This window comes from Aotus nancymaae, unplaced genomic scaffold (assembly GCF_030222135.1).
Source record: "Aotus nancymaae isolate 86718 unplaced genomic scaffold, 86718_ANA_hifiasm-v0.15.2.pri h1tg000028l, whole genome shotgun sequence".
Classification (NCBI taxonomy): domain Eukaryota; kingdom Metazoa; phylum Chordata; class Mammalia; order Primates; family Aotidae; genus Aotus; species Aotus nancymaae.
The window spans coordinates 8204144-8222116 of NW_026988441.1; the positions used below are offsets into that span (position 1 = coordinate 8204144).

A 17973-nucleotide genomic window follows, 5' to 3' on the forward strand; every position below is an offset into this window, starting at 1 on the left:
CAGGTGTGAACCACTATGCCTGGCCATTTTTTTTTTTTTTTAAGAAGAAAGATAAAAATGGAATTAAGGTGTTCCAGACTGAAAACCACTTATTCAATCAAACTTTTTTTTTTTTTCAGATGGTGTTTCGATCTTGTTACCCAGGCTGGAGAGCAATGGCACAATCTCGGTTCACTGCAACCTCTGCCTCCCGAGTTTAAGCTATTCTCTTGCCTCAGCCTTCTGAGTAGCTGGGCTTACAGGTGTCTGCCACCACACCCAACCAGTTTTTGTATTTTTAGTAGAAATGAGGTTTCACCATGTTGGCCAGGCTGGTCTCCAATTCGTGAGCCACTGTGCCCGGCTTTTTTTTTTTTTTTTTTTAGAGATAGGGTCTCTGGCTAGGTGCAGTGGCTTATGCTTATAATCCTAGCACTTTGGGAGGCCAAGATGGGAGGACTGCTTAAGGCCAAGCATTCAAGACCTGCCTGGGCAACATAGTGAGACTCTGTCTCTACAAAAAATACAAAAATTAGCTGGGCATGGTGCCATGTGCCTGTAGTCCCAATTATTCAAGAAGCTTGAGGCCAGAAGGGTGAGGCTGCAAGTCAGCTATAATTGCACCACTGCGCTCCAGCGGCGTGATCACAGCTCACTTGCAGCCTTGAACCCTTGGCCTCAAGCAGTCCTCCCACCTCAGCCTCCAGGGTAGGGACTACAGACACACGCCACCATGCCTAGCTAATTTACAATCATCAATTACTGTATATGCTGTATTGGGCTCTAGGGAGATAAGGAGAACAGAGAATCCTGTTTTTAGGAAGGTGAAATCTGGCTGAGAAGAACTGCCAGGGCAGTTAAATTCAAACTGCTATTAGGGGTGGAAGCCTCTTGAAGAATAAGGATAAGTTCCAGAGGCAAAGAGGAGTGGGGGACAAATTTTAAACCATACAAGAGACATGCCCTAAGGCAGAGAAATACTAACAAATTCTGCTTGGTTCACATCCTTCTCATATATTGTTTGTATTCTTACAGAACTATTTTAAAATTAATACTTGACGCAATATAAAACAGAAAGAAAGGGGTGAAAGACAGAAAAGAAGGAAGGGAGGGAGAGAGAGGAAAAAACAGAGAGGGTGGGAAGGAAGGCAAAAGAAAGGGTGGGAAGGAAGGCAGGGGATAGGCTGGGTGTGGTGGCTCACGCCTGTAATCCCAGCACTTTAGGAGGCCGAGGCGGGTGGATCACAAGGTCAGGAGATGGAGTCCATCCTGGCTAACACGGTGAAACCCAGTCTCTTAAAAAAAAAAAAAGGAAGGCAGGGACAATGCATGGCAACAGTCCTGCTGTTCCTGAGACCGGGCAGGAGGGTTATGAGTGTGGCCTGCATCTGGTGAGCTGCAAGGAAGCGAGGATGGGTTTTCAGCAGATGAATCGTCATGTCCATAGAACGGACTGAGAAGGTGGGTGATGGTGGGCAGCAGAGGTGAAACGGAGGGGACAGAGCAAAGAGATGGCAAAGCAGAACCGACAGACTTGGGATTTGATCAGATGTGTCAGAGATGACCCTGAAGCTCCAAGTGTTCTGGGACAGGCTGGACGGTGTTGCAGTCTAACAGAGCTTTAAGAGAAGCAGCAGCTTGATGATGGCTGCTGGAGGACTGGGGGCGCATGGAAGAGGTCTTTGTGGCTGAAAGGATTCACAAGTACAACAGCAAGGGGAAGCATCACTTCGTCATTGGATGTAAAAAAGTTATCATGCTGAGTGGGAAGTTTAGAAGCTGGAGAAGCAAGGTTTGGTCAGGCCCACGGCTGCGCTCAGTTAGAGGGCATGTGGGGAACAGTCCAGCACTTGCTGCCACTGCAGTGAATCGCTCAGGGAGACCACTGAAAGGCTCCCCTTGGGAAGGGCAAGCCCTGTCCGACAAGAGAATGCTAACTAATAAGTGCAGGAAGAATGAGCAAGTTAGAAGAACTATGGTGATCACTGTCGCGAAATCATCAATGGATGCTCAAAACTAGTGGGTGGAAGCACTAGGAAAAACCTGTTACTTAGAGAGTCTCAAAGCATCTCCCCACAAAAAATGTATTAATTACAAAGGGGAAATGAGTAACTTCACAGTGGAAAAGTCTGGCAGATACCAGATTTACCAAGTGATCAAAGAGAACAGCTCCAGGGATGGCACACATCAACATCACAGTCCTCCAGATGGCATACACTGAGAAGGACATAGCATTGGTGTCCTGCAGCGTCTGCCAGAAGTGCAAATCCAGAAACCGATCACAAAAACAAAGCCAAGGCCGGGCGCGGTGGCTCATGCCTGTAATCCCAGCACTTTGGAAGGCCAAGGCGTGTGGATTGCTTGAGCTCAGGAGTTCAAGACCAGCCTGGGCAACATGGAACCCCCATCTCTACTAAAAATACAGAAAATTAATTAAAAAAAAAAGGAAAACAAAGCCAAACTGAGGAACATCCTACAAAAGAACTAATCTGTGTTCTTTAAAACTCTCAAGGTCATGAAAAACAGATGAACTCACCTGTTCCAGATGAACCCAACTGACTAAAGAAATTTGACCACTAAATGAAACATGTGGTCCTGGACCAAAACAGTGTTTTGTCTATTGCTATAAAGGACGTTAGTGGGAAAATTGATGAAATGAGAATGTCTACAGATTAGATTTCAGACAGATTAGTACTAGATAAATGTTGATTTCCTAATTTTGATAAACGCACAATGGTTCTACAAGAAAATGTTTTTGGAAAATACCCACTGAAGTATTTAAAAGTAAAGGTGCAGGCTGGGCGTAGTGGCTCACACCTGTAATCCCAGCACTTTGGGAGGCCAACGTAGGTGGACCACTTGAGGTCAGGAGCTCAAGACCAGTCTAGCCAACATGGTGAAACCCCGTCTCTACTAAAAATACAAAAAAAATTTAGCCAGGTGTGGTGGTGCATGCCTGTGGTAGTGCACACCTCAGGAGGCTGAGGTGGGAGGATTGCTTGAACCTGGGAGGCAGAGGTTGCAGTGAGTTGAGATTGTGCCACTGCACTCCAGCCTGGGTGACAGAGTGAGACTCTGCCTAATAAATAAACGTATGTATGTATGTATGTAAAGGTGCATATCATACCTGCAACTTTCAACCATTTTACAGAGAGAGATGAAGAAAGAAATTAATACAAAACCAGTGTCAAAAAGATGGACGGTGAAGCCAGGCATGGTAGCTCAGGCCTGTAATCCCAGGACTTTAGGATGCCAAGGTAGGAGGATCATTTGAAGCCAGGGTTTTGAGACTAGCCTGGGCAATAAGTGAGACCCCTGTGTCTACAGCAGGAAAAAAAAAAAAAAAGATGGACACTGAGAAACGGCTTTGGGTACAGAATGGACTAAAATTAGCCGGGCACGGTGGTGGGCACCTGTAATCCCAGCTACTAGGGAGGCTGAGGCGGGAGAATCACTTGAACCTGTGAGGCAGAGGTTGCAGTGAGCTGAGATCACCCCACTGCACCCTAGCCTGGGCAACAGAACGAGACTCTATCTCAAAAAAAAAAAAAAAAGAATAAAATTATTTTCCCTGATTTGCAATATCCTAAGTAAATATGAGCAATGTCACTCAGCTTCACATGACGGTGGTGGAATTATCAGCAGAGCCCAGTAGGCTGTCCACACCACATGATCCTTAATACCATTGTGGATAACATCAGAGTTAGAAAGAACACATAGCAAGGCTGTCATCCCTACCTCAGTTTCAAATTAGTTTAAGCTTGTGTTCCTGAGCCCAATTCCTAATGCTCAAGAACCCACCTTAGCGAAACTGGAAGGCCAAAGGGACACGAGAGCTCTAAATGAATAAAGCAAACAGTTTCAACACAAGTAAACCTTAATTATTTCAAGAACAATGCAAAAAACTTTCCAAGACAGTCTACCTTTGCAATAGCATCAAGTTGTCAGAAGAGCTACAGAACCATTAGATATCCCAAGCATCCTGATCATTTTCTTACCTCAGAAAAAAATCCCATCAATACATGAGTCTCAGGCACCTGATCAATGCTGAGGGCTGTACTCATTTTACCAAATCAAAATGTATTATGTATCCACCGTAGTACCAAGGACACAATGATAGCAAAACCCTCAAGGAGCTCACAGACCTACAGGGAGCACAGGCGGGCAGGCGACTGACAGAGTGCTGATGCTTTGGTGGGTGACAGAGCACAGAGAAAACACCCAAGTAGCCATAGCTGCCACCCTGAGTGCAGAATGGCTCCTTCGTAGGCCAAGGCCTAAGAAATGCCCAACGACAGCCTCAAAACTGCACACAAATGGAGAATCCACACATCTGACAGCTGTCATGACTGCTCAGCTCCTTCTCCAAGAGCATCTCACACTCAACAACTGATTCCAGAATTTCCAGATGGCTTGGCCCTCCAGTAAGCGTACTGTAGACAGTGAAAGGTATAAACTGCTATGAGGTAACACTCTTACCTGTGGCTTCAATGTACTCAATACATCTTTCAATAAAAATGGGGATCGGCTTCTCTGGAGTCACGACAGTTGTTAAGGGTACCCCAAAATAGTTACTCTCCCAGGTTGCCTTTGTGATGGATGGCCGGGGTTTGGGCTTTGGTTTCTGTCCAGGAAAGAGAAAAGGAAGCACAAAAACAAAGTGAGTATCAACATGTGACTGAAACATCAGTAAGGGTTCCAGAGGGGAAGCAGTGATATAAAAACTGCTAGAAAGATTTCAAGGAGTAGAAAGACTTGCTTGCCACATCTCACTAATTTTCTATATTCTGGCCTCCGAATATCACATAAGATACCAGAAAGCTGCCATGTAGTCACACCTTGAATATGAGACCACGTTATTAGAACAAAGATGTTTATAAGAAGCAGGCCATGTTTATGTAATAAAATAACAATACGATGATTATCTACATCCTCTACCAGGGATGCACTGGAGTAAACAGGAAGTTTTCCAAACACCCTACAAGGATAATAGATGTTTCACACTCAAAGATGGCTAAAATCTTTTAAAGAGATGAAATGGAAAACAGATAATTTCCTGTCTCTAGAAAAGAGATCAGGCATTCTGCTAGGGCTGATAGCCCCAAATGAGAATGTTCTTCGATACATTAGCTTGCGGCTAATTCTCAGTTGTGTCCACATTAGGAAAAAGTAAAATCAACTAACAAGACAAAGTATTTTTTTTGCCTATTTTTTCCCCAGTCACTTTCTTCAAGAAGTCCTAGCAGCAGCAGCAGCAACCATTTGAGAACTTCCTATGCACAGAGTAAGTTCCAGATATTATTATTATTATTATCATTTTGATACAGGATCTCCCGGTGTTGCTCAGGCTGGAGTGCAGTGGCGTGAGCTCACTGCAGCCTCAACCTCCTGGGCTCAAGCGATCTTCCCTCCTCAGCCTCCCAAAGCTGGGACCACAGGCATGCACTCAGGCTAATTTTTAAATTTTCTGGAGACATGGGGGTCTCATTATGTTGCCCAGCCTGCCAAATATTATTTCTTTTAAACCTGATGCCTAAATGACACAACTACTAAGTGACAGCTCTCGGATTCAAATCCAGGAAGGTCCTTCTCCAAAGCCTATGCTCGTTAACATGATTAGCAGAGACCTTCTGCTTCAAAAGGATTCAATCTTTTTATTTTGAACCTTAAATGGAGAAAAGTTACTCTAAACAAATGGTAAATTTCCTAAAGCCAAAGAAATACACTTGAAATTTTGGCCTTTTGTTAAAATACCTACTAAAAAGGGCAAAGTAACCGAACAGGATCAAGGTAAATTAGACCCAGGTGTATCTCCAGCAATTCAGTTTCATTTTCAAGTTGATGAAACCAATTTAGAAAAGCAGATTTACTTAGAAGTGTGCACAGCCCATAAACCTAAAGTGTTTAGGGATTTTACATAAAATCCTCTGAAGGAAACAATGAGCCGCCAGGCCACAGGCCACCTATTCCCTCTCCTTCTCCTGCCCATCTTCGGTCCTACTAGTACCCCTTTACACAGGAAAGAAATCACTTCCTGTTTAGTCTGAGATTCTTTGTGAACTTCCTGGGCAAACAAGTAGCAAGAAAAAAAGAAAGAAAGAAAGAAAGAAAAGATCAGAATAAAATGTACACAAGGAAAGCGCAAGACCATTCCATTTCTGGGCTGCTGGGTGACGTTACTTCAAATGACCAACCAAAGGCAATGATGATCCAATCTTCATTCAGCCTGCTACCTGACTCAGTATGGAGAATGCTATAATGTGAATGGATTCTGGGGTTCCCGGGAAGAACCATGCACTCCATAAAGCCTGTCCCCACCCACTGTGAGATACCCACTCCTCATAAAGTGGTAGCATAGCCTCCCAGGTTTAGGGGAGTGGCTACTGCTTGCTCCCCTTATAGACTGAAGCAAACAGGCTCTGACTTCAGACATTTTTTTTTTTTTTTTTTTTGAGATGGAGTTTCGCTCGTTACCCAGGCTGGAGTGCAATGGCGCGATCTCGGCTCACCGCAACCTCCGCCTCCCGGGTTCAGGCAATTCTCCTGCCTCAGCCTCCTGAGTAGCTGGGATTACAGGCACGCGCCACCATGCCCAGCTAATTTTTTGTATTAGTAGAGACGGGGTTTCACCATGCTGACCAGGATGGTCTCGATCTCTTGACCTCGTGATCCACCCGCCTCGGCCTCCCAAAGTGCTGGGATTACAGGCTTGAGCCACCGCACCCGGCCGACTTCAGACTTTTTACCAAAGAAGTAAGGAAAAGCCAATTAATGATGTATGATATACCTTTATAGGAAATATTTTAACCAGTCTATACTGTCTCTCTATCTAGCATCCTCTACTTATATGAAGTATAACATAAAGAATTTAAGGTCGGGTGCAGTGGCTAATGCCTGTAATCTTAGCACTTTGGGAGGATGAGGTGGGTAGATCACTTGAGCTCAGGAGTTTGGGACCAGCCTTGGCAACATGGTGAAACCCCATCTCTACAAAAAAATATAAAAACAATTAGCTTGGCACGGTAGTGTGCGCCTATAGTCCCAGCTACCTGGGGAGCTGAGGTGGGAGGATCACCTGAGCACAGGAGGTCGAAGCTGTAGTGAACTGAGATCATGCCACTGCACTCCAGCCTGGGTGACAAAGTGAGACCCTGTCTCAAAATAATAAATAAGAGGGCTGGCCAGCCTCGGTGGCTCATGTCTGTAATTCCAGCACTTTGGGAGGCTGAGGAGGGCGGATCACCTGAGGTCAGGAGTTAAGAGACCAGCCTGGCCAACATGGTGAAACTCTGTCTCTACAAAAATAGAAAAATTAGTCGGGCATGATAGTGGGTGCCTGTAATCCCAGCTACTAGGAAGGGTGAGGTAGGAGAATCTCTTGAACTCAGCAGGTGGAGGTTGTAGTGAGCCAAGACTGTACCATTGCACTCCAGCCTAGGCAACAGAGCAGGACTCCATCTCGAGAGAAAAAAAAAAAAAAAGAAGAAGAAGGCTGAGTGCCTCTATTTCACACACTATTGCAATCAGATAACAATGATTCAAGCAATGCTTCCCCCCTTAAAAGATTTCTTAATTTTTTTAACTTAAAGTTTAAAAAGTTAAAAGTCGAAAAGTTTTTATATTTAGAGTTTAAAAGGTTAGCTGTATAATCTGAATAACCAAAGAGCATCTGTACTTAAGTCACATTCATCCATCTTCTGTCATTCAAGTTTTTAAGAACCTCAAATCCTGCAGGATATGCCTATGAAAACTAACAGCCCTGTTCTTCAATAAAACCAAGGCTTCCAAATAAACTGCTTCTGTGAAGGAATAAAAATGGAACTGAAAAGAAGCTGCAAGGAAGCTATTCCTAATCATCTTTTTTTTTTTTTTTTTAATTTTTAAAGGATCCAATTTTCATTTACATACAACCAATACATCTTATTTACATATAAATGACTAAATCTTTATTCTATTTTCTTCATATAAGGTATTTTAACTGGTAGGTAACTGTCTATTCTGTTTTTTTTTTTTTTTTTTTTTTATTGCATTTTAGGTTTTGGGGTACATGTGAAAAACATGCAAGGTTGTTGCTTAGGTGCATACGTGGCAGTGTGATTTGCTGCCTTCCTCCCCTTCACCCATATCTGGCATTTCTCCCCATGCTATCCCTCCCCAATTCCCCACCCCCCCGCTGTCCCCCCCACTCCCCCACAACAGACCCCCATGTATAGTGCTCCCCTCCCTGTGTCCATGTGTTCTCCTTGTTCAACACCCGCCTATGAGTGAGAACATGTGGTGTTTGATTTTGTGTTCTTGTGTCAGTTTGCTGAGAATGATGGTTTCCAGGTTCATCCATGTCCCTACAAAGGACGTGAACTCCTCGTTTTTAATGGCTGCATAATATTCCATGGTGTATATGTGCCACATTTTTCCTGTCCAGTCTATCATCGATGGGCATTTGGGTTGGTTCCAGGTCTTTGCTATTGTAAACTGTGCTGCTATGAACATTCGTGTGCATGTGTCCTTATAGTAGAACGATTTATAATCCTTTGGATATATGCCCAGTAATGGGATTGCTGGGTCAAATGGAATTTCTATTTCTAGGTCCTTGAGGAATCGCCACACTGTCTTCCACAATGATTGAACTAATTTACACTCCCACCAACAGTGTAAAAGTGTTCCTATTTCTCCACATCCTCTCCAGCATCTGTTGTCTCCAGATTTTTTAATGATTGCCATTCTAACTGGCGTGAGATGGTATCTCAATGTAGTTTTGATTTGCATTTCTCTAATGACCAGTGATGATGAGCATTTTTTCATATGCTTGTTGGCCTCATGTATGTCTTCTTTTGTAAAGTATCTGTTCATGTCCTTCGCCCACTTTTGAATGGGCTTGTTTGTTTTTTTCTTGTAAATCTTTTTTAGCTCGTTGTAAATTCTGGATATCAGTCCTTTGTCAGATGGGTAGACTGCAAAAATTTTTTCCCATTCTGTTGGTTGCCGATTCACTCTATTGACTGTTTCTTTTGCTGTGCAGAAGCTGTGGAGTTTGATTAGGTCCCATTTGTCTATTTTGGCTTTTGTTGCCAATGCTTTTGGCGTTTTGGTCATGAAGTCCTTGCCTACGCCTATGTCCTGAATGGTTTTGCCTAGGTTTCCTTCTAGTGTTTTTATGGTGTTAGGTCTTATGTTTAAGTCTTTAATCCATCTGGAGTCAATTTTAGTATAAGGTGTCAGGAAGGGGTCCAGTTTCTGCTTTCTGCATATGGCTAGCCAGTTTTCCCAACACCACTTATTGAACAGGGAATCCTTTCCCCATTGCTTGTTTTTATCAGGTTTGTCAAAAATCGGGTGGTTGTAGATATGTTGTGTTTATTCCTAATCATCTTAAAGCCCTCTAATCACGGTTCTGGTAAACAGACCACAAAGTTTAATCTCCTATTTCCCCACCCTCTCAATACTAGGAGCAAGATGATGCTGGTGTGCTCTAATAATCTAACTTAGCCAGGTAATTTAGCCTCCATCAACTGAACACTCTCTATGTATCAGACCCTAGCATAAGTTCTTTTTTAGATAGGGTCTCACTCTGTCACCCAGGCTGGGGTGCACTAGCGCAATCACAGCTCCCTGCAAACCTTGGCCTCCTGGGCTCAAGGGACCTTCCTGCCTCAGACTCCCAAAGTGCTGAGATTACAGATGAGCCACTGCACCCAGTGAGTATAAATTCTTTACAGGCACTCCAGATTCACAAAAGATTTGTGGGTGTTATAAACTCCATTTTATAGAAGCCAACTCCTGGAAAAAGTCAGTAACTTGACCAAGTTATGTCTGTATGACTGCAAAACCTGTGCTTTTAACCATCACAGCTTATAATCTAGTGAAAATTCTTGGTATGGAGAGAATAAATAAATGGATGACTGAATAGGTGAATAAAGCACACTAGCCAGGCTCGGCTGTAACCCCAGCACTTTGGGAGGCTGAGGTGGGCAGATCGCTTGAAGTGTTTTGAGACCAGCCTGGCAAATATGGTGAAACCCCTCTACAAAAAATACAAAAAAAATTATCTGGGTATGGTGACACATGCCTGTAGTCCCAGCAATTCAGGAGGCTGCAGTGGGAGGACTGCTTGAGCCTGGGAGGTAGAGGCTGCAGTGAGCCAGCACTCCAGCTCCTGCCTGGGTGACAGTGGGAGACCCAGTCTCAAAAAAAAAAAAAAAAAGAAGGCACACTGATCAATGATTATCTGGAGGACTTCTAAAAGTTTCTAAAAGTAATAAAGATCCACTCACATAAAATACCAGGGAACTTTAAGTTGGCAAAGGAAAGAATGGGGCACTCTGATAGCTATTTTCAAATAGCTATAGAGCTACCTATTGACTATGAAGCAGGCTTCTTTTGTATGGCTCCAAAGGGTCACGTTGGGAGTGATAAGAGACGGAAGGCTAACTGAGACAACTGCCCCTATCTCTTTCACCTCAAAGAGTCCAAGATTTAGTTCAACCCTTCCATTTACAACAGTGGATGTGGAGGGTAAGCTTTTGCAGTAGCATCACCCCACCTCCTTGCTGAATGACGTGGATTCAATCTCACTCCCTCTTTTTAAAGACTTAAATGAACTCTGGTTTACAGAATTTCAAAATACCTCCTTGAGATAACTGAAAACTCCCTAGGGTGTCACAAAATTGGAGCTCTTGCAAAACTAATTCTAAACCTTCCTAGTAAGGAAATCAGAGTTTGGGGTGCACGCCAAGAGCTGGGCCAGACTGCTGATAGAACTAACACTTCAGGCATCTGAAGGGTTACCAGGCATATTTCTGATGGGAATGCCATTCTCCTGAGTGGCCTGCCAGATGTCTCATGCCTCCAGTCAGACGTGTGTCACTCTTTAGGGAGTTATTGGGTGCACTTTCAGCAGCAGGTACTTGAAGAAGAGAAAATGACACCACCCAATATCTATCTTCTTCTGGAGGCACTTACTTATTAGCAGGCCAAACGGGAAAAAAGCACCCAGCCTGAGGAAGTTAATTCCTGAGAACAATCTCCACATGTGTGCCTCTAAGTTTATTTATTTATTTTTTTACTGAGATGGAGTCTCACTCTGTTGCCCAGGCTGGAATGCAGTGGAGCAATCTTGGCTCACTGCAGCTCCACCTCCCAGGTTCAAGAGATTCCCCTGCCTCAGCCTCCCAAGTAGCTGGGATTACAAGCGTGAGCCACCATGCCCAGCTAATTTTTGTATTTTTAGTGAAGACAGGTTTTCCCCATGTTGGCCGAGCTCGTCTCGAACTCCTGAATTCCAGTGATCCACCTGCCTTGGCCTCCCAAAGTTCTAGGATTATAGGTGTGAGCCACCATACCTGGCCGCCTCTACGTTTAGAGTCCAACAGGGTCAAAAATGGAATAGAGATTCCTTAGGAGTAGGTGGGCATGGTGGTAGCTGCTCTGCACAATTACCCAAAACCTCACGACCACTCTGCAAGGTAAGGGTTATTTAGACTCATTTTACAGTTGAGAAAACAGAGACTCATGGAGATTCACACCCAGCACTTAGTGTGCTGTGATCTGTGAACGCCAAAGCCCCATGCTCTTTCCCCTGCATGATCAGTTTCCTCCACGATGAAATGCCACTGCCATACACCAAGGACTGGGCCAGCCTGAAACACCTTCCCCTTGGCCTTTTAGATGGATTTAAAAAAATAAACATAGTCCATTGCTTTGTACCTCACGGTTTCCTTAAAAACACATTCGATTTTTGGTCTTGACGCTAACTGTGGCAAAGTTTATAAATAATAGTTTATGCCAGTGGTGCACCGGGGAGAAATGGTGCCTGGAAACTACCTCTGGTCTCTCGGCTTTTCAGACACAAGGGCATAAAGAGGAAACTCCCAACTGTGGCAGAGTAGGAAGCTACGTCTGTCACTGCCTCTGCTCCTCACTGGGCCGTAAGCCCACTCCACAGACCCTGTCCAAGTCCACTGGGGCAAGAGAAAGAGTAGCATGGCAGCCAAGGGATAGGTAAGAGCCAAGAGAAGGGCCTTCTATCAGCTGGGAAGATGGTCGGGTTCCAGGGCCTGACGTGCAGCAGGCACTCAACACACTTGCTGAACACAGTTTCCAATAATGTACTGGGCCAATGTTCTTTTCTTTTTTTTCAAATTTAGCTGAGAGGCAGACTGTCTCTGTGATACAGATTCTCTTTTTTCCTTATACTGTGCTGCTCATACTAGTGTGTGAGGTGGTGAGGCTCAGAAGGCCTTGTTCATACTTTGGCAGTACCGTATCATAAGCCTTTTAAAAACCACCAGATGAAGTCCTAATTCCCTCTGTAGGTCCTGAATGAGGTATGGTCATTTATGTACACAAATAACAAAGACTCTACTGGGTTAAGTTCCTAGAAGGCAAGAGTCTTGGCTTTTTTTTCTTTAATGAATTTATGAATTACCTCAAGGCCACATAACAAACTAGCAGCAGAGCTAATACTAGGACCATAGTTGGCTCCTGCCCTCAATGAACTTCAAATCTATTTGGTAACAGAAGACATATCCACAAGAAACAAAGCTGATCTAGGTACCACATGAACAAGTACCAGCTACGCAACCATGGAAAAAGGTAAGGACCTGACTAACAGCACATGGGCAGTCCCCATAGCTCCAAAGGAGAGGTCAGCTACCCCTTTTGGATAAAGAATATTCCATCTTCTGTGGGAACAGCAGGGAGAGCTACTTACTGACCCTACACTGTCAACTTCAAATATTCTCTTTTGGTCTCCATAAACAACCTTATATATGTGAAGTTACTTATCCAGATTTTAGGGTCAGAAAATATGGTCACTAGAGTTGTACCATCTAGCATAGCCTTTTAAACCTTCTAAATGCTTGGTGACATATCTAATAAAGGAAATAAAAAACAGAACCCAGCCTGTTGGATTCACTGCCTTTTTTTGTCTTTTTTTTTTTTTAAGGGCCTGGACACCAGGCCTAGAGATTCTGATTTAATTGGACTGAAAGCAGAGTGGGGTGGTGGGGAACTCGGCAGCAGTATTGGGTTTTTTGGTTGTTTTTTTGAGACAGTGTCTCACTATGTTGCCCAGGCTGGAGCGCAGTGGTGTAATCATGGCTCACTGCAGCCTCAACTTCCCTGGGCTCAGGTGAATTCTCCACTTCAGCCTCCTAAGTACCTGGAACTACAGGCATGCACCACCATGCCTGACTAATTTTTTATAGAGACAGGGTTTTGCCATGTTCTACAAGCTAGTTTCAAACTCCTGGGCTCAAACAATCTGCCAAACTCAGCCTCCCAAAGTACTGGGATCACAGGCGTGAGCCACCATGTCTGGCCTTTTTTTTTTTCTCTTTCAGATGGAGTTTCACTCTTGTTACCCAGGCTGGAGTGCAATGGCGCGATCTCCGCTCACCGCAACCTCCGCCTCCTGGGTTCAGGCATTCTCCTGCCTTAGCCTCCCGAGTAGCTGGGATTACAGGCACGCACCACCATGCCCAGCTAATTTTTCGTATTTTTAGTAGAGATGGGGTTTCACCATGTTGACCAGGATGGTCTCGATCTCTTGACCTCATGATCCACCCGCCTCGGCCTCCCAAAGTGCTGGGATTACAGGCGTGAGCCACCGCGCCCGGCCATCTGGCCTTTTTTTAAACAGTTAACACCAGCCAGATGCAGTGGCTCACGCCTGTAATCCTAATACTTTGGGAGGCCCAGGTGGGCGGACTGCTTAAGGCCAAGACTTTTGTGTTACTGGAAACATAGCGAAACCCCACCTTCAAAAAAAAATTTTTTTAATGTTTTATGTAAAAAAAGAAAATGAGTAATGGAGTAACACCATATACAGAATGTCATGTGGAACAGAGACTGTGTCATCTGAATGAGGATGAGAGTGAAATCAATACACAGAGTCCCAGAGGGTCACACTCATGGCTTGCCAAGTCGTGTGGTGGCATACTGTGGACTAACTATAACTGGTAGAGTCTTTGAAAATCGGAAAGATTCCGTAAGTGGCATCACTACAGCTGTTCCCTAAACCACTTTCTTGCATTCAGTATTCAACAGCGTGCCTTTCTGATTGGTAATTATTCTCTCCTATTTCCAAAAGAGTTTCAAAAGGATCTTTTCAATTAAGTTATTTGCTTATGCTCCAAATGTATTCTTGGTTAACCAGTGCTCCCCCTCCTGGCTCGGAAAAATTCAACGCCCAAGTTTAAGAGAAAACCTGAAGGCAGATGTATTCTTGCTGGCAGAATCTATTATTAAAGCACAAATGCTCAGCTATGGTCTCCTTCAAGCCGGCAGTTAATACTGGGACTCAGTCACTCGCCACCTTGGAGCATCTTTATTTAGAGATGAACAGGAAGGAGCACAAAGTCCTAGCCTTCTTGACATCCCTAATCCTCTTAAATAATGGGCAAAAAAACAGAGGCATGTCATCCTATTGCAGGACCTAACTAAACCAGACCATAGCTTTTTTTTTTTTTTTTTTTTTTGAGACAGTCTCCCTCTGTTGTCCAGGCTAGAATGCAGTGGTGCAATCTTGGCTCACTGCAACCTCCACCTCGCGGGTTCAAGCGATTCTCCTGCCTCAGCCTCCCCAGTAGGTAGGATTATAGGTGCCTGCCACCACACCTGGCTAATTTTTGTATTTTTTGTAGAGATGGGGTTTCACCATGTTGGCCAGGCTGGTTTCAAACTCCTGACCTCAAGTGATCTGCCTGCCTTGGCCTCTCAAAGTGCTAGGATTATAGGTGTGAGCCACCATGCCCAGCTTAGACCATAGCATTTTGCTCTATAAAGGTGTGAAAGTCTGGTGACCGTGGGTCCACCCTTGAGAAGACAATTCATGGCCAGTGTGATTGGGAGACAAACAGTGAGGAAGGCCCACTAGTTGCAGGAACATTTTCATGAACACATGCCTCAAGTTCAATACACACTGAATTTGGAATTTCCAGTGCTATGGATCAGTTTTTATCTGCTTGCCTCTCTCAAATGCTGGATAAAATCCATTCAGAAGGCCTTTGCCTTATAAGCAAAGGTGATTCCCAACTAAAACTGGAATAATGTGAGTTCCCACAAAGGTGTTTCAGTATCACCAGGTGGTTGAGGAGACCGAGTTGGCTCAGTGAGGCATCAGCACAATTCCTTGTTCTTTGAAAAACAGATTTAGGTTGCCTATTGTAATTTTTTTTAAGAACAGGTGTGCTGTAAGCTAAGGCAGATAGTTAAAGATAGTCTATTTTTATTCACCAAAAACACACTACAGAAGTTCTTCAGGCTTAAAATAAACTGAGAATCGAGTGACACCAGTTTGAAACAATTTCTCAAAGTTCCAGTTGCTATTTCAATGTCTCCATGCCTTTTTTGTCCTCTACTCAACGAGGCTCTGAAGCTGGAAACAAACAGCACCGTGCTGTTCTAGGGAGCAGTGAGGAGAAATGGATTTTTTCAGATAATCAAAGATCCTTTGTTTGAATGAACAAATCGACTGGACTTATTGAGTGGTCTAAATATAGGCACCTGCCGGTTGAATATTAGCAACTTTTCTGCAGAATGGATTATAAAAATCCACGGGAAGTGGAAGTCAGAACACCAGGGTTCAGAATCTCAGCTTTCCCACTCAGTAGCTATACCAACTGGGGCAAGGTGTTGAATCTCTGAGCCTTAGTCCAATCTCTCACCTCTAAAACAAGGATGCAAAACATCGCCTCATTAACACTGGGAGGAGGAATAAATAAAACATTGATGTGAAAATGCCTGGCATGTACCTGGCACACAGTAGGTATTCAATAAATGCACAAAAATACAGAACCCTTCACGTGGTAGCCATAGCCCTCTATTTGGCCTGGGTCTCCCTCACCTCTCCACAGCAGCCACGCTAAGCTTCTTTGAACGCTTTGAATGCATCAAGTTCTTTCAGCTCCACAAAGCTTCCATCTTCACTGACTTTGCCCTCATGCTTCAAGAGTCTCAGCCTTAATATCATTTCCTTGGGGAGCTTTCCTGATACCTCAGCTTAGGTTAAACTCCTTTGTTACACAATTCCTTAGTATCCCATACCTTCCCTCTAGTAATATTCAAAATGCATGCAAGGACATGTTTAAAACATAACATCCCCAAGACTGTAAGCTCCATTAACGTCACTACCACACCTAGGGCACCTAGCACAATGCTGGGCATAAAACAAGTGCTCACTGAATGCCCAGACGCTGAACTGAATGTTGCCTTCCTAAAAGAATGACTGAACTTGTGCTCTGGAGACAAAAGTACCTCATTTAAAAGACACAATTTTTTCAGGAAACAGAAAATCCAAGGTCAAGTTAGTGTGCCCGCCCCATTTTTAAAACCAAGGTATGTATTCAGTCTCAAAGCTCATTGAGTAGGACTAACCACTTCTGAAGCACACACTGAGTGTCTTTCCTGAGCAGGTTACAAAGAGCTCATATTTCATCACATTCAGCTTGTCTGTCAAAAACGCAACATCCCTCCCAGGGGAGCAAGCAGTCCAATTCCCCAGCTGGTTTTTATTCACACTAGAAACTTGAACTCCGTTCTAGGCCTCACAAAATGAGAGCTGTGTCCACACAAAGCCACAACAACCAGCCAATTCACTGAATCCAATGAAATAAGCCAATTCACTGGGGGGACACAAACTGTCAAACTGGTTACTTGGTGCCTTATAGACCAAACAATGCATGATTGAATTGGTTAGCTTTTCAATAGGTTGTCTTGTCATGTGGTTGCTGCAGTGAGTGAAAGATTTTCTTTATCATTCTGTTTTGTCTTTTTTTTTTTTAAGCACCAAAATAAGAACACATCAGATAGAAGGGTAAATAGCCAATAATGTCTTCTCTTTAAGTCCATAGTCAAACACACCGAATACAGCCATTTCAGCATGCCCAAAAGGCATACTTTGTGGAACAAGGCTCCCCAGCCTGTTTTTTGGCTTTAAAATAAGACCCTGCCGATCCTGATCTCCTCTTTGCAAACGCACGGCACTGGGAGACAGAGACCATGTGCAACAACAACTCTTTACAGACAAAGCCACTATTCATGACCCCGCTGAAGTGCAATCGTAGATTTTCAATTTCATTCAGCTGAGTGCGGAAGGCTCCCACTATGAGGGTGGGTTGCTAAATGGTTCAGCTGGGAAAAGCACCCAGAATGAGAGTGAGCTTTACAGTCTACACTTTCATGAGGAGAAATGAAAGCGACTCCCTCACTCTGACTCCAGTTTTACAGTAAAGACCTAATCTAGCAAATCAGCCAAGAGCACTGAGTGATTGTTTTCTGTATCACATTGGTACCCAGAGCATAGCTTTTTTTTGTTAGGGCAGTTGCTAGGGTAAGTACCAAGAAAGCAGCTCAGTAATGCATGGGGTTAAAACTTACACCTGAGGGATGGATAATGTTGGCCCCTCAAGCCCACAGCTAGCTCAGACAAGCGTTCTCCTTTCTCTGAATACAACATGCATATTTCCACCTTCAAGTCCTTCCTCACCTCATGCCACTGCTGCAGTTCCACTCGTTCTGCGAGGTCTAGTTGAATGATGACAGCTGACACCTATCAAGCATGCACTATGCCTGGTGTTCACTTCTCACATCTGATCAGGAAGGTGCTCCCTCTTTTGCAGAAAGAATGTGGAGAGGTGACTCATGTGCCCAAAGTCCAAGTAAGGAAGTGGAGGAGCTGGAGCTGACCGTAGCCCAGATTCCCAGAGCCTGAGCTCCTAAGCACTACACCCTACTCTAACGTGACTACCTCAGCATGCCCACACACAGCCTTCCCTGGGCAGGCCACCGCTTTTCAGTAGCTGTGTAGGTCTTACTGCTTCAACTGGGGACTGAGGTCTGGGCAAGAAGGGTCTGTGCCATTTCCCCATGGTGTCTGGCACGAAAGAGGTACGGAGTGTATTTTCCATTACCAACTGAAATCCGAGGCCGTGGCTGCCCCCTCCCTTCAGATAAAATTGTATTGCTTTGTCATGCCAATAAAAACGTCCAAATTCC

General features: G+C 44.2%; 1 protein-coding gene across 2 annotated transcripts in view; it reads right to left on the minus strand.

Moving 5' to 3' along the window:
• Positions 1 to 17973, minus strand: part of ARHGAP35 (Rho GTPase activating protein 35) — a 137644-nt gene that overhangs the window by 60807 nt on the left and 58864 nt on the right. For both annotated transcript variants that reach the window (XM_021668552.2, XM_012446644.3), the window contains exon 3: positions 4459 to 4603. In XM_021668552.2, coding sequence (XP_021524227.1) covers positions 4459 to 4603 — 145 coding nt within the window. The remainder of the gene's footprint in view (positions 1 to 4458; positions 4604 to 17973) is intronic.